At 34.2% G+C, this 16,211-nt stretch overlaps 1 protein-coding gene and 1 long non-coding RNA gene across 19 annotated transcripts; one reads left to right on the top strand and one right to left on the bottom strand.

The window, feature by feature from the left end:
* Positions 1-6,760: 6,760 nt before the first annotated feature.
* Positions 6,761-11,353, bottom strand: LOC147411423 (Adenine nucleotide alpha hydrolases-like superfamily protein). 9 transcript variants are annotated; one of them, XM_086448444.1, is made up of 4 exons: positions 10,572-11,353; positions 9,920-9,989; positions 7,643-7,688; positions 6,761-7,145 (listed from the first exon to the last, which is right to left on the bottom strand). In XM_086448444.1, the coding sequence occupies exons 1-3, from the start codon at positions 11,269-11,271 to the stop codon at positions 7,658-7,660; spliced, it is 801 nt and encodes a 266-aa protein (XP_086304570.1). In that variant the 5' UTR covers positions 11,272-11,353; the 3' UTR covers positions 6,761-7,145; positions 7,643-7,657. The 9 variants fall into 9 exon arrangements, with proteins under 9 accessions (XP_086304570.1, XP_086304577.1, XP_086304586.1 ...); XM_086448451.1 differs by having other exon boundaries at positions 6,761-7,122; XM_086448460.1 differs by having other exon boundaries at positions 6,761-7,117.
* Positions 11,354-12,223: 870 nt separating this feature from the next.
* LOC147411422 (uncharacterized) lies at positions 12,224-14,973 on the top strand. 10 transcript variants are annotated; one of them, XR_015181021.1, is made up of 4 exons: positions 12,224-12,703; positions 12,824-12,900; positions 12,999-13,052; positions 14,813-14,973. It is a non-coding gene; the product is annotated as an uncharacterized LOC147411422 (long non-coding RNA). The 10 variants fall into 10 exon arrangements; XR_015181120.1 differs by having other exon boundaries at positions 14,790-14,973; XR_015181130.1 differs by having other exon boundaries at positions 14,777-14,973.
* The last annotated feature ends 1,238 nt before the right edge of the window (positions 14,974-16,211 follow it).

Genomic DNA, 16,211 nt, shown 5'->3' with positions numbered 1-16,211 from the left:
TGATCTCTACGGTGAGGAGATCATCTTCACCAAAAATCAGCCCATTCCAAAACTTCTTACCCATGTTTACAAGCTGAAAAATTGTGGACCGTCCATTTTTTGTAAACTGTTTTTGATGGGGTTAGAAGTTTTGGAATGGGCTGATTTTTGGTGAGGATGATCTCCTCACCGTAGAGATCATCCTCACCAAAAATCAGCCCATTCCAAAATCTCTAACTCATGTTTTGAAAAATGTTTTGCCAAAAAATTTGCTAAAAAGTTTGCCATTGAACGCTACCCATATATATATATATTATATATATATATAATATATATATATATATATATATATATATTATATATATATATGGGTAGCGTTCAATGGCAAACTTTTTGGCAAAACATTTTTCAAAACATGAGTTAGAGATTTTGGAATGGGCTGATTTTTGGTGAGGATGATCTCTACGGTGAGGAGATCATCCTCACCAAAAATCAGCCCATTCCAAAACTTCTAACCCCATCAAAAACAATTTACAAAAAAAGGACGGTCCACGATGTTTCAGCTTGTAAACATGGGTTAGAAGTTTTGGAATGGGCTGATTTTTTATGATGATGATCTCCTCACCATAGAGATCATCCTCAGCAAAAATCAGCCCATTCCAAAACCTCTAACTCATGTTTTGAAAAATGTTTTGCCAAAAAGTTGGCCATTGAACGCCCCCCATATATATATATATGGGTCCCGTTCAGCAACAAACATTTTGGCAAAACATTTTTCAAAACATGGGTTAGAGGTTTTGGAATGGGCTGATTTTTGGTGAGGATGATCTCTACGGTGAGGAGATCATCCTCACCAAAAATCAGCCCATTCCAAAACTTATAGCCCCTGTTTACAAGTTGAAAAATCGTGGACCGTCCATTTTTTGTAAATCATTTTTGATGGGGTTAGAAGTTTTGGAATGAGCTGATTTATGATGATGATGATCTCCTCACCGTAGAGATCATCCTCACCAAAAATCAGCCCATTCCAAAACCTTTAACCCATGTTTTGAAAAATGTGTTTGCCAAAATGTTTGTCAAAATGTTTGTTGCTGAACATTTTCCTACATATATATATAGGGTCAGGTTCAAGGGCCATGTGAGAAAACATGTAAGAAAACTTTCGTTTTTCAAAATAAGGGTTAGAGGTTTTGGATTGAGCTGATTTTTTGCAAGGATGGTCACTATGATGAGAAGATCATCCTCACAAAAAATCAGCTCAATCAGAAACCTCTAAATCCATCAAAAGTGATTTACAAATTAGTGATAAAAATTGAAAAAAAATCGACGGTCCACATTCTAAATCACTTTTAATGGGGTTAGAAGTTTCAGATTGGGCTGATTTTTTTTTTTTTTTGATGATCTTCCCATCATAGAGATCATCCTCACAAAAAATCAGCTCAATCTAAAATTTCTAACCCATATTTTAAAATTTTATTTACCGCCGAAAGTTTTCTTACATGTTTTCTCACATGGCCCTTGAACCTGACCCATATATATATATATATATATATGGGTAGCGTTCAAGGGCAAACTTTTTAGCAAACTTTTTGGCAAAACATTTTTCAAAACTTGAGTTAGAGGTTTTGGAATGGGCTGATTTTGGTGAGGATGATCTCTACGGTGAGGAGATCATCATCACCAAAAATCAGCCCATTCCAAAACTTCTAACCCCATCAAAAACAGTTTACAAAAAATGGACGGTCCACGATTTTTCAACTTGTAAACATGGGTTAGAAGTTTTGGAATGGGCTGATTTTTGGTGAGGATGATCTCCTCACCGTAGAGATCATCCTCACCAAAAATCAGCCCATTCCAAAACCTCTAACTCATGTTTTGAAAAATGTTTTGCCAAAAAGTTTGCCAAAAAGTTGGCCATTGAACGCCCCCCTATATATATATATATATATATATATATATTATATATATATATATAGGGAAATGTTCAGCACCCTAAGTTTTACCACACACTTTAACAAACGTTTTTTGTCCTACATGGGTTAGAAGTTTTGGAATGAGCTGATTTTTGGTGAGGATGATCTCTATGATTAGAAGATCATCCTCCCCAAAAATCAGCCCATTCCGAAATGTTTAGCCCCATGTTTACATGTTGAAAAATTGTGGACCGTCCATTTTTTGTAAATCAATTTTGATGGGATTAGAAGTTTTGGAATGAGCTGATTTTTGGTGAGGATGATCTCCTCACCATAGAGATCATCCTCACCAAAAATCAGCTCATTCCGAAACTTCTAACCCATGTAAGACAAAACGCGTTTGTTAAAGTGTGTGGTAAAACTTAGGGTGCCGAACGGGACTCATATATATATATATATGGGAAATGTTCAGCAACAAACATTTTGGCAAAACATTTTTCAAAATATGGGTTAGAGGTTTTGGGATGGGCTGATTTTTGGTGAGGAGGATCTCTACGGTGAGGAGATCATCATCACCAAAAATCAGCCCATTCCAAAACTTCTAACCCCATCAAAAATGGTTTACAAAAAATGGACGATCCACGATTTTTCAACTTGTAAACTGGGGCTAGAAGTTTTGGAATGGGCTGATTTTTGGTGAGGATGATCTCCTCACTGTAGAGATCATCCTCACCAAAAATCAGCCTATTCCAAAACCTCTAACCCATGTTTTGAAAAATGTTTTGCCAAAATGTTTGTCAAAATGTTTGTTGCTGAACATTTTCCTACATATATATATAGGGTCAGGTTCAAGGGCCATGTGAGAAAACATGTAAGAAAACTTTCGTTTTTCAAAATAAGGGTTAGAGGTTTTGGATTGAGCTGATTTTTTGCAAGGATGGTCACTATGATGAGAAGATCATCCTCACAAAAAATCAGCTCAATCAGAAACCTCTAAATCCATCAAAGTGATTTACAAATTAGTGATAAAAATTGAAAAAAAATCGACGGTCCACATTCTAAATCACTTTTAATGGGGTTAGAAGTTTCAGATTGGGCTGATTTTTTTTTTTTTTTGATGATCTTCCCATCATAGAGATCATCCTCACAAAAAATCAGCTCAATCTAAAATTTCTAACCCATATTTTAAAATTTTATTTACCGCCGAAAGTTTTCTTACATGTTTTCTCACATGGCCCTTGAACCTGACCCATATATATATATATATATATATGGGTAGCGTTCAAGGGCAAACTTTTTAGCAAACTTTTTGGCAAAACATTTTTCAAAACTTGAGTTAGAGGTTTTGGAATGGGCTGATTTTTGGTGAGGATGATCTCTACGGTGAGGAGATCATCATCACCAAAAATCAGCCCATTCCAAAACTTCTAACCCCATCAAAAACAGTTTACAAAAAATGGACGGTCCACGATTTTTCAACTTGTAAACATGGGTTAGAAGTTTTGGAATGGGCTGATTTTTGGTGAGGATGATCTCCTCACCGTAGAGATCATCCTCACCAAAAATCAGCCCATTCCAAAACCTCTAACTCATGTTTTGAAAAATGTTTTGCCAAAAAGTTTGCCAAAAAGTTGGCCATTGAACGCCCCCCTATATATATATATATATATATATATATATATATATATATATATATATAGGGAAATGTTCAGCACCCTAAGTTTTACCACACACTTTAACAAACGTTTTTTGTCCTACATGGGTTAGAAGTTTTGGAATGAGCTGATTTTTGGTGAGGATGATCTCTATGATTAGAAGATCATCCTCCCCAAAAATCAGCCCATTCCGAAATGTTTAGCCCCATGTTTACATGTTGAAAAATTGTGGACCGTCCATTTTTTGTAAATCAATTTTGATGGGATTAGAAGTTTTGGAATGAGCTGATTTTTGGTGAGGATGATCTCCTCACCATAGAGATCATCCTCACCAAAAATCAGCTCATTCCGAAACTTCTAACCCATGTAAGACAAAACGCGTTTGTTAAAGTGTGTGGTAAAACTTAGGGTGCCGAACGGGACTCATATATATATATATGGGAAATGTTCAGCAACAAACATTTTGGCAAAACATTTTTCAAAATATGGGTTAGAGGTTTTGGGATGGGCTGATTTTTGGTGAGGAGGATCTCTACGGTGAGGAGATCATCATCACCAAAAATCAGCCCATTCCAAAACTTCTAACCCCATCAAAAATGGTTTACAAAAAATGGACGATCCACGATTTTTCAACTTGTAAACTGGGGCTAGAAGTTTTGGAATGGGCTGATTTTTGGTGAGGATGATCTCCTCACTGTAGAGATCATCCTCACCAAAAATCAGCCTATTCCAAAACTCTAACCCATGTTTTGAAAAATGTTTTGCCAAAATGTTTGTTGCTGAACGGGACCCTATATATATATATATATATATATATAGGATCTGTATACTCATAAAGCTACAATGTATTTTGTCTTATATGGGCAAAAATGTTTGGAATGGGCTGATTTTTTGTGACAATGATCTCTATGGTGAGGAGATCATCTTGCCAAAAATCAACCTACTATGAAACTTTTAGCCCCATGTTTACAAGTTGAAATATTTTAGACCGTCCAATTTCTGCAAATCAATTTTGATGGGGTTCGAAGTTTTGGAATGGGATGAGTTTTTGCAAAAATGATCCCCTCACCATAGAGATCATCCTAAAAAAAAATCAGCTTATTCCGAATCTTTTTAATCATATAAGACAAAAATGTTGTAGCTTTATGAGTAGCTTTGTATCTACAAAACCCAACCCATATATATATATAAGGTCCCATTCCCCACCCTAAGCTTTACCCTACACTTTAACAAACGTGTTTTGTCCCTACACTTTAACAAACGTGTTTTGTCCTACATGGGTTAAAAGTTTTGGAATAAGTTGATTTTTAGTGAAGATGATCTTCTAATCATAGAGATCATCCTGACCAAAAATCAGCCCATTCCAAAACTTCTAACCCATGTAGGACAATTACCCTACACTTTAACAAACGTGTTTTGTCCTACATGGGTTAAAAGTTTTGCAATAGGTTGATTTTTGGTGAGGATGATCTTCTAATCATAGAGATCATCCTAACCAAAAATCAGTCCATTCCAAAACTTCTAACCCATGTAGAGGACAAAAATGGTTGGCTAAAATGTTGGCCAAAATGTTTGGTGCTGAACAGGGCCCTCTATATATATATATAGAGAGAGAGAGAGAGTAACCTCAGGCTGGAATCTCATATCGCATTTCTTGACGTTAAAGTGAATAGGAACCATATATACTTTTTCAATTGTATCTCGATAAAAAGCATCTATTGTTCCCATACACTTTCACGTCAAAGAAATGTGATATTTGATTCCAGCCTGAGGTCACTTCAGCATTATTCATATATAGGGGTGGTTCAAGGGACATATGTAAAAACAATGATTTTTCAAAATATGAGTTAGAGGTTTTAGATTGAGCTGATTTTTTGCGAGGATGGTCACTATGATGAGAAGATCATCCTCACAAAAAATCAGCTCAATCTAAAATTTCTAAACCCATCAAAAGTGATTTACAAATTATTGATAAAAATTGACAAAAAATCAGCAATCCACATTCTAAATCACTTTTAATGGGGTTAGAAGTTTCAGATTGGACTGATTTTTTGTTTCAGATGATCTTCCCATCATAGAGATCATCCTCACAAAATATCAGCTCAATCCGAAACTTCTAACCATATTTTGAAAATTTATTAATATTGCACTGTTTTTACATATGTTTTTTCACATGCCCCTTGATCCTGACCTACATATATATACATATATATATATTCATTCAACCTCATCTTTAACCTCTTGCTAGAAATTATTGGGGAAAAAAATCCATCATCTTCAGCTTCTTATAACTTGTTATTGAGGTTTGAAAGTTGAAAAGAGAGGATTTTGAGGTTGAAAAAGAGAAAATATTCACCAAAGATATTGAACAGACAAGTTTGAGGAGAAAAAATCAAGGGTTTTTGATAAGAGGTTAAAGGCTTTTTATAAGAGGTTAAAGGTGCGCATATAGATTAATAAGTTTTATATCAGAAGTTGTTATTGTTGTCGTAATAGAATGATTGTACCCATTTACTTAAGCTTGATCATTTGGAACTATTGAAAGATAGACAGGGCAATGCACAGCGCTGCAAATAATTTGCGAAAATTCCTTAAGAAATTAGATAATTCATGCAAATCATTTGCTTTACTTCACCAAGCACCCATAGAAGTGATTATAGAAATTTTCTTGCATTTGCAAATGATTTGAAGTGTACAAACAAGGCCTAAATATTTATTTATTTACATCAACAAATAATTTGCTCATTAAAACTGTTCTCCTGATATCTGAACATCCGTGCTTAGTTGTATACAAAATCTAATTAAAAAACTAACCGAAAGGATGGCAAGTCAATGTTGGATATTTGATTGAATCGGTTCTATTCTAAAATGAGCTTCACCCAAGTCAATAGTTACATCGATTATAGGACAAATAAATTGTATAAGTGGGATCCTAACATTTGAGACTACCAGAATTGCAAAAGCAAATTTTAAAAAGTTCATCCGTGTGTAAATCAGGCCACGCCTTCACGCTGGTAAGTGTGATCAGTGGATGTACCTCAATCCTGAGGGAACCATGTAAAATCTCTATGTTTCTTTGCGTGATTGCATCTTGTGTTTGTTTTTCGATTCGTTTTTGTTTTTCGATTGCACCTGTTTTCTTAACAATTTGTATGGTGTTTGATCCCTCTAATGTGTTCATTCTATGAGATCATGGCGGTATGACAAGTGAACTAAGCAAAGTATAACATTTTTAATACAAGTACAACAAATCAAAAGGATGGTTCATGGAGTGGAGAACTCCCAACAATAAGACCAAATATTTCAAGGAGAAAGCAATTAAAAAACTTTTTGACCTACAAGAATCCCAGGGACCTCAACACCATATAAATACCCCATCACCAATCACCACACAGTATATTATGTGAGATTGTAAAAGGCAGTTTCACAAGAAGTAGAGCAAGTGGAGAGATAGATAGTAAACAACAACATTACCACCATCAATTTACATGGCATGAATCCAATTCCACCAAGAACATCTCATTGCTTCTTAAAGATCTCATCTTCCCTAGCCTTTGTTGACTCAAGCACCTTAACTTCATGAACACAAATGAAAAGGCTGAGAAAAAAAAAACCACTTCAGATGACATACATATCAAACAGAGAAGTAAACATAATCATGAACAACAAATTGAAGCATAGAGAAAGCATGTGAAATTAAACTAGGGAATGTAAACTGAAGTAATGGAACATAACAAACTACTAAGATGCCTCTACTGAACACATGGTATGTGCAATGTGCCACAACATATAAGCCAGATCAATACCCATAGGGAGATCAAATGACTTTGTATGCATTCGATGTAACTCATCAAAACATATGGAAGTCTGCAAAGGTTTTGGTATACTGAAATGAGGGTGTGTTATATAATATCAAGCAATAATGAAGGCCATGGCATGCTTGTGGTAAACTGGTAATGGGCCATTAAGGAGGGAGAGTCCCAACAAATATTCCAGGAATCATGAAGGCATAGCAAAAAAATAGTTGCAAACTAGAAAAGTTCAAAAATAAAAACACACTAAGATTTTCAAAATAAAAATGTATGTATATGTCACCTGGATTTGAGAGGACTATGCCATAATCTCAAGTATTCTTAAGCATCTGCCACAAAGAATAAATGTTAGAGAAATGTTTAAGCCACAAGTAGGTGTGCCATTTTAATGCCACTATACTTCAGTGTTTTATGCTGATTGAAAAACAAAAATGTATGGTGTGATTCTATATAAAATGAAGTTTTGTGACTATAACATCTATTCAATTATGGTGTGGTAATATCATTGCCCTGAGATAAAAACAAAGAAAGGTCAAGAAGTGTCTAACTCAACAAGAATCCGTATCATGAGATCGTTATGTCAATTTCGGGACTTCTCTTCCTTTGGTGTATGATTTTCGAGGAACCTAAAGAGATATCTTCTTCAAGGATCTTGTGGGTAGATGAGAGTGGGTTTGTAATAGATCGGTATGTAATGTGATGTCCATCAGCTTTTCTGCTTTTGTTTTCATGTTTGTACTTTCCTTGTTTGGGTATGGTCACCTCCAGTGTTTTTAGAGGCATGTGAGGCTTCCCCCTCGAGGCATGCCTCATGATGAGGCTTATTGAAAACGCCTTGAGGCATAAGATTGAAACCTTAAATCAGTCAAAACTTGCACTTCAAACCATGAGGCACGTAAAAGGCATATGCCTCAATGTGAGGCATACACGTTTTAGCCAAGGCACACGCCTCACATTATTTGTTTTTTAAATAGAATTTCTTTCTCATTTTTGTTATTCTTTTCTTGATAGTTCACTTCTTTATTTCTTTTCTGTTATCTGAGGAAGATTATATATATATATGGGACGGATCATGGGACATGTAAAAACAATGGTTTTGCAAAATATGGGTTAGAAGTTTCAGATTGAACTGATTTTTTGTGAGGATGGTCTCTATGATGAGAAGATCATCCTCACAAAAAATCAGCCCAATTTGAAAGTTCTAAGCCCATCAAAAGAGGTTTACAAATTATTGGTAAAAAACCGACGGTCCACATTCAAAATCACTTTTGATGGGGTTAGAAGTTTCAGATTGGACTGATTTCTTTTTAGGATGATCTTCTCATCATAGAGATCACCCTCACAAAAAATCAGCTCAATCCGAAACTTCTAACCCATATTTTGAAAAATTATTATTAGTACATTGTTTATATATATATATATATGGGAAATGTTCAGCACCCTAAGTTTTACCACACACTTTAACAAACGTTTTTTGTCCTACATGGGTTAGAAGTTTTGGAATGGGCTGATTTTTGGTGAGGATGATCTCTATGATTAGAAGATCATCCTCCCCAAAAATCAGCCCATTCCGAAATGTTTAGCCCCATGTTTACACGTTGAAAAATCGTGGACCGTCCATTTTTTGTAAACCATTTTTGATGGGGTTAAAAGTTTTGGAATGAGCTGATTTTTGGTGAGGATGATCTCCTCACCATAGAGATCATCCTCACAAAAAACCAGCCCATTCCAAAACTTCTAACCCATGTAGGACAAAACACATTTGTTAAAGTGTGTGGTAAAGCTTAGGGTGCTGAACGGGACCCTATATATATATATATATATTACTTCTATTCTTTATTATTGCTAGGACACATCTAATTAGAACACTTAAAAATGAATTTGAATACAAAATAGTAATGTGTACAAAGAAAATCGTTGAGTTAAGTTGATTTGTAAATAATTTTTTTTGTAGTATTTAGTATTATACAGATGAAATTATTGAAAAGTGATGATCTCTAGAAACATTCAACTATTCAAAATATAAAGTGATAATATTTTATATTATTATTTAATGTAATGGATTAAAACTTAAATTTCAATTGTGTGGATTTGAATTTTTTTAAATATGCATTGGCTATCTTAATTTTTAGTTTATTAATATTATATTATTTATAAAAATATCATGTGTTGGGTTTTCCCGAAAAACTTCCATTTGATGTTAGAAGGTTGGGCTTGCAACATCTTCTCTCGTAGAAAAAGGCACATTTGGGCTATTCTTCCTTCGGCCATAGGTTGCCGTCCTTGGAAAGAGAGAAACAACATGGTGCTCCAAAGCAAGGAGAACAATTCACATACGGTGTACATGGAGATTTTAGGGTTGCTGTTTTTTTGGGCGAAGTTAAGCAAGGACTTCTCTGGATTTTCGTTTGAGGACTTTGTTTTTGTATGGGATAGCTTATGTAACTAGCAAACTCTTGTTTTTTGCTTTCATTCTCAAGGCTATGTCGGTCCCCTTTCCTTCTTTTGATATTTATAAAATCTTTGTAGTTATAAAAAAAAAAATGTATGTGATGCTTACGCTTTACGCCTCGAGGCACTGCCTAGACTCGTGCCTTGCCTCACGCCTAGAGTCTGAAAACATTGGTCACCTCCACCGCGCATTTTCTCAATAACATCTCTTTACTAATAAACAAAAAAAACACTACCACCAAACACCAACAACAACAAAAACTGCATTTTTGTCCAATTAATTAACAAACATGTCAAGTCCTAGACAATTAAGAATTGAATTTGAAAAACCACGAGCCAAAATCTTTTGAACAACCCCCCACCCCCCAAAAAAGGGGGTTCAATAATTAAGGAACATGTAAATTGTAAAACCCTACCACTAATCAAAGATTCATTATAACAGAAACCCATCTTTTTTATCAATCCACCCCACCCCCAAAGATTCATGATAACTAAAGCTGAAACCCATATGAGAAGAAACCCATCTTTTTATCAATCCAACCCCCTCCCCTCCCCCCAAAATAAAAATAAAATACAAAATTCGGTTCAATGAGTAAGAAACGTGTAAAACCCAACCATCCACTAATCAAAGATTCATGGTAACTTAAAGCAGAAGCCCTTGTGAAAAAACCATCTTTTTTATCAATCCACCACCACCCAAAAAAATAAAACTACTGAATACTAGAGATCAACAAAACCAATTGAAATTTGTAAAGCTTTACCTTTATGTTCATCAGAGGCGTCGTGATATTCTTGCTCCTCTTCCAGTACCGGATGAAGCTCCACCTCCTTTTCTACAGACATCTCTGACCCCACCACAGTATCAGCTGCTCCATCCTTCTCATCAGGATACCGAACCACCACAACAGGACATACGCAGTGATGCACACAGTAATCGCTAACGCTTCCAAGCCTTGCCTTGATATTCCTCTTAGAAGCTCCAAACCCTCGACTTCCCATAATTACAGCACTCAACCCTAACCTCTCAACCTCCAAACAAAGCCTCTCCTTCATGTCGTGATCCTTCACTATATGAAGCTTAAAGGGGATCTGTGCCTCTACAAGTGGCTGAGCAAGATCTGTAGCTTTAGTGTTCGTGAAGGCATCGAAATCATCTTCAAGCTTCTGTTGGGATTCTTCATCTGTTTCTACCGACAGATCTATGGATCCCCAATCGGCTCCGTACAGGACACTTGTTGGTCTGACGTGGAGGAGGATCACGGCGTCACCAGGTCGGAGATAATTCTGAACCGCCCATTTCACTGCGTGGGCACTTTCGTCGCTAAGATCGACGGCTATCGCGATCTTACGGTGGGCCCCAGATGTTGGGGTACTGGTTGTAGAGAGATGGAAGCGTGGGGAGGACGGTTGGATGATTCCCGTCGGACGAGGTGAGTCCGGCTTAGCTTGTTGTGGATGCATTTGGAGCTTTTTTCTCCTTTATTTTTGTCCTTTTTCTTCTGAGAGAGAGAGAAGGTTCGACTGGAGAACGAAATGCGAGCGAAAGGGAGAACGGGTTTTGTACAATAAATGACCAAATTGTCCTTGGAATATTTGGGGTTTATACTGTAAATGACCAAATTATCCTTATTTTCGTTCTACTTAGATGATAATGATTTAGTAGATCCAAGGGTAATTGAATTTCAGTGAATTGTCCTATCAAATAATTGCCACTTGGCGTACTTGTTTATCATTATGCACGGATGTCTTAGTTTTTATTTATTTTTAATTTTCTTATATTCCTAATCCGTCGGATGGTGGCTTAGTAATCGTTCGATGCACTGATGCTTCGAGATGACTCAGGCTTGGTCATCTCATATCGGATAAGATCAAGACACTTTTTTAATTTTTACGTGGAAAGCTTCGCAAGGACTGCAAATGACTCCGTTCTTAAAAACCTTGGTGACAACAGACAAGCTGAGATTTAATTAAAAATAAATAAATAATCAATTTCAGGCATAAAATATACGTCTAAGAATCGTTATTGGTGGAGATGTCAAACCGTCAATTAAGCCCGGTCGCCAGGGATTAGGGCCTTTAGTCCACAAAGATAAGACTGGATTTAAAAAAAATAAAAAAAAAATAAGTCAACCTTTGAAAGCCACATCTTGACCCGGTCAAACAATACCCAGCCCATCCAGCTATTAAATTTTAATCTGGATGTACATATTATATTATGTATAAATAGATTTATGATCCTATAATAAAAGATGAATAAAACAAAGTATGAATAATTAGGTTCATGCCAACTAACTTAGTTGATAAAATCTTTAGGTGATGACACTAAGGGGGCGATTGATTGCGCTACAAAACGCAATTTTACCGGCGTTTGCGTCAAAACGCGGCGTTTTGAAGCTGAATCAAACGGACCGTAATCATTTGCCTTTTGTTTTACCGAGTTTGCGTTACGAAATTGCGTTTATAAACGTAAATGTGAAAAGCGGAATTTTAGAGCTTTTTCTATTTGCGTTTGCGGGAGACACGAATTACCGAAAAACGTCTCATGTGAAAAGACGTTATTACCCTTCGTTTTTTTTAACTCTTCTCTTCGTTTCTTCGACAGAACCCTCACAGCAACATCGATTTCTCTTCGTCTCTTCTTCGACAGAACCCTCACACAGCAACATCGATTTCTCTTCGTCTCTTCTTTGACAGAACCCTCACACAGCAACGTCGTTCTCGATAGAACCCTCGGACACCGACGTCGTCGTCTTCTCCTCTTCTCCTAAAGTCTCTCCCTCTCTCTCTCTCTCTCTCTCTCTCTCTCTCTCTCTGCCATACAAACCCTTGATTTAGTATGGGTGCTTCTCAATCATCTACCTTAGATCAGTCCCTCCATGATTTCACAGTCAAGGTAAGTTAATTTTATCAGATTTCAATTTCAATTTCAATTTTTTTTTCTCTGTCTCTCTGTATGAAAATTCATCACTTGCACGCATATGGGTTCTTTGAAATTATGGGATTTTCTCTTCAGGATTGTAAAGGGAAGGATGTTGATCTCAACATTTACAAAGGGAAGATTATTGTTGTTGGTAACGTTGCTTTCAAATGGTACTTTATTTTTCAAAAATGGGTTGTTCATCAATCTTATTTATTTATTTATTTTGGTTTTTCTGAATATTAATGGGATTGTGTTTGGAGCTGAACAGTGGATACCAATTATACCCAATTGACTGAGCTTTACACCAAATACAAGGATAAAGGTGAGATTCTGTTATATTGTTTTGTTTTCTTTTTGTTGGATCAATTTTTGAAGTACCCATGAAGGCTACACTTGGTAATTTCCTATGAAGGATTTTTGCTTAATTTTCCCTTTTTGGAGGTTAACCCATGAAGGGATTTGCTTACTTTTCTCAAATTTTGGATGATTATTGAAATTTTCATGAAGGACTTTTGCTTACTTTTACCTTTTTCTTTTGGAGCATCTAACCTATGAAGGGTTTTTATTTATTTATTTTGTTTTTCCCCTTTGTTGGAAAGATTAATGAAATCTGATCTAAATGGTAGAAAGATTAATATTTGGATGTCAATTATGGGAAAAAAATTTGACACCTATTTTAAAGGATAGGGAGATGTGCGGAATTGCACTACCTATTGTGGAATAGGGTCATGTAGAAAAGAATAATACAAGAAACAAACAAATGCAAACTTGGCTTCATGTCAGAGAGAACAACTAGAAAGATACGATTGGATATTACATGGATTATTTCAAAATCTTTAAATGTTGATATTTTATGATATAACTTTACAAAATAGCTTTTGTTTGTTTCATACCTTAGTGAAATTTACTCTTTAGGATAGATATTTTTATTAGTTTAACTTGATTATAGATTTAGATATAAATATAGTGGCCTTGCTAAAGACATCTAAGGGTATTTGAAAACCAAGGGTGCATCTCAAATATTCACTTAAACGTAGAGGTGTATGTTTGTCTAAATTACTTTCCTTTTTAAAGTAATTCCTTTAGGATTTTTTTATATTAAATAACCAAAACTCCCTTAGTTATATTAAATAACCAAAACTCCGATTGCTTTGCATTGAAAATATTTCTGCTTGCTTAGCATTGAAATAAATTTCTGTTTGTTTTCAAATAGATTTAAGTATCTTGTTCAATATTTTGTTATTGTTAAGATGAATATGAGATTCTAATATCATTGTTGTGTTTTGGTAATCCGATCCAACCTTAGTTACACAATGATTGAATTTTCTTCGATGGGTTATGGTAGGGCTAGAGTGGGATTTAATTGACACATTTCCATGCATTTTGGAATGTTATATTACTTTCAACATGGTCTTATTTCACCAAAATTGCGAATATTACATCCGTGCATTTTCTCTTTTTTTCTTATGACTGTTTTAATGTTCCATCACAATTACTTTTGTTGTAAATCCCATTACATTCACAACACTGCAACATTGCACTTAGCCTCATGGTAAGTCATGCATTAGTTGTTGATAGTGTAAGGCGATTTTACCCACTTGTGATACATGCCAAATGATACACATGGGCTGTTTTGTTAGAAATTAAAATTAAATGACTATTTTATGACAATTATCAACTTAGTTTTGTTAAGATCAACTAATATATACGATGTAATGTGGATGTGTTATGTACAATGTGAATTTTGGATTGTGTATTATGCAGGTATTTTGTTTATCAGGAAAATTCCATATGTCCATTTTTTTAAGGAGATGCTGCCGAAATTTCTATAGAATTATAAATTTTTTTCTAATTTCTATAGACATTTAAAAATTAAAATAATAATTATTTTAATTTTTATATAATTTTATTATATTTATATTTATATATATTTAGTGTAATTATCTATTTATAGGGGTATTCTGATCATTTTTAATGCATTCTGGGTGCATTATCAACCTTAAGGGTATTTTGGTCATTTTACCCTAACACAGCAAATTCTTGAAGCTGTATCAAGCAGTAATTACTAGATTCTGACAGCAGATTCTGACAGCACAGCACTTTTAGAAAGCTCTATCAAGCAAGCTTTTCAGTGTTTCAGATTCTGGCAACAGATTCTAACAGCAGATTCTGGCAGCAGAAGCTGACAGCAGATTCTGGCAGCAGAAGTTGACAGCAGATTCTGGCAGCTGAATCAATCAGGCCCTAAGATTTGGGTTCAAATCCCACCACCAACATCTAGTCAATAAAAATGGGACAATATTAATAAAGACCTATTTTTAAAAAATATATATCAAAAAATCTCTTTTTAAACAAATATAGACTTTTTAATACCTAATTTATCAAATACTAGTTTAAGAATTATTTTTTAAGTGAAAATATCATAATTATCCTTTAAATGATTTTTAAAATTAAAAGAAAAACATAATTATTTGAGAATATTTGAGTTATTCCTATGTTTTATAATTAATGACATGCCTCTTAACTATAGATATATCTTATAAATCAATTTAAAAAAAAAAAATCTTATTTCTCTTACCAATATTAGTAATCGTTAAATCATGGAGATGATGATGAAAATGAGTATGATTATCATCAAACTAATTAGGTTTATGTATATTATATTTATGAAAATATATGAATAATTTTAAATTTTAAATAATTAAAACGTAATTTTAAAATTCGACTTGAATGTTCATCGAATTGATTCAACTCAAAAATTAGCAAGTCAACACAAATGAGTCAAATAAAATTATATTAAATTTATGAATAATTTTTAATAAATAAAATATTTATTTTTTATTTTTCACAAAAATATTAATAACTAAGTAAATTGGTCAAGTTTTTTTATATGACTCCCTATATTTTTAGATTAAACACTTTGTAAAAGATGTTAAAAGGATATTTTAGGTATTTTCCTTTAAAAAGTCTTCAAAAGATCTTTAATAGATTAATATTTTATTAAGTGGAACTTAATTAATCTATATTCTTTACTAGGGGATTATTCGATACATATTCTCAATAAAGAATTCGCCAGAGTCATTCTCCCATAAATAAAAAAATATGGATAATTAGTTTACTTTCATCTTTAATTATTTCTCAATTATATGATAGATATTGGACTCTATTTTTTTAATCCCACTAGCACCGAGTTATTGACCTCAATAAAAGTAGATTTATATTTATTCAAAAAAAAAAATGCTTACCAATCAAAAAAAAAAAATTGTAGTTAATTAGTTTACTTACATCTTTAATCATTTCTCAATTATGATATATATTGAACTCTTATTTTGATGGGAAAAAAGGTTCAAATAACTCGAAATGATTCAAAAAAAAAAATATGAATTTAAATTTTCAGATAACCAACTCTACCCAAACACGATCTAAGCATGTTAAGGTCGGGCTTTGGCATAGCAAACTTAAGCCGAGTAGGAGCATAAGG

This window comes from Akebia trifoliata, chromosome 1, assembly GCF_017979445.1.
Source record: "Akebia trifoliata isolate Shusen 1 chromosome 1, ASM1797944v1, whole genome shotgun sequence".
Classification (NCBI taxonomy): domain Eukaryota; kingdom Viridiplantae; phylum Streptophyta; class Magnoliopsida; order Ranunculales; family Lardizabalaceae; genus Akebia; species Akebia trifoliata.
This window is presented reverse-complemented; position numbering and strand designations above follow the sequence as displayed.

Coding starts and splice junctions, on each gene's coding strand:
- LOC147411423 (XM_086448444.1), bottom strand. CDS start 11,271: ATGCATCCACAACAAGCTAAGCCGGACTCACCTCGTCCGACGGGAATC. Junction 9,990..10,571: donor CGCCTCTGATGAACATAAAG/GTAAAGCTTTAC, acceptor TGCGCGGTGGAG/GTGACCAATGTTTTCAGACT. Junction 7,689..9,919: donor AGTGCCTCGAGGCGTAAAGC/GTAAGCATCACA, acceptor TCTTTGTGGCAG/ATGCTTAAGAATACTTGAGA.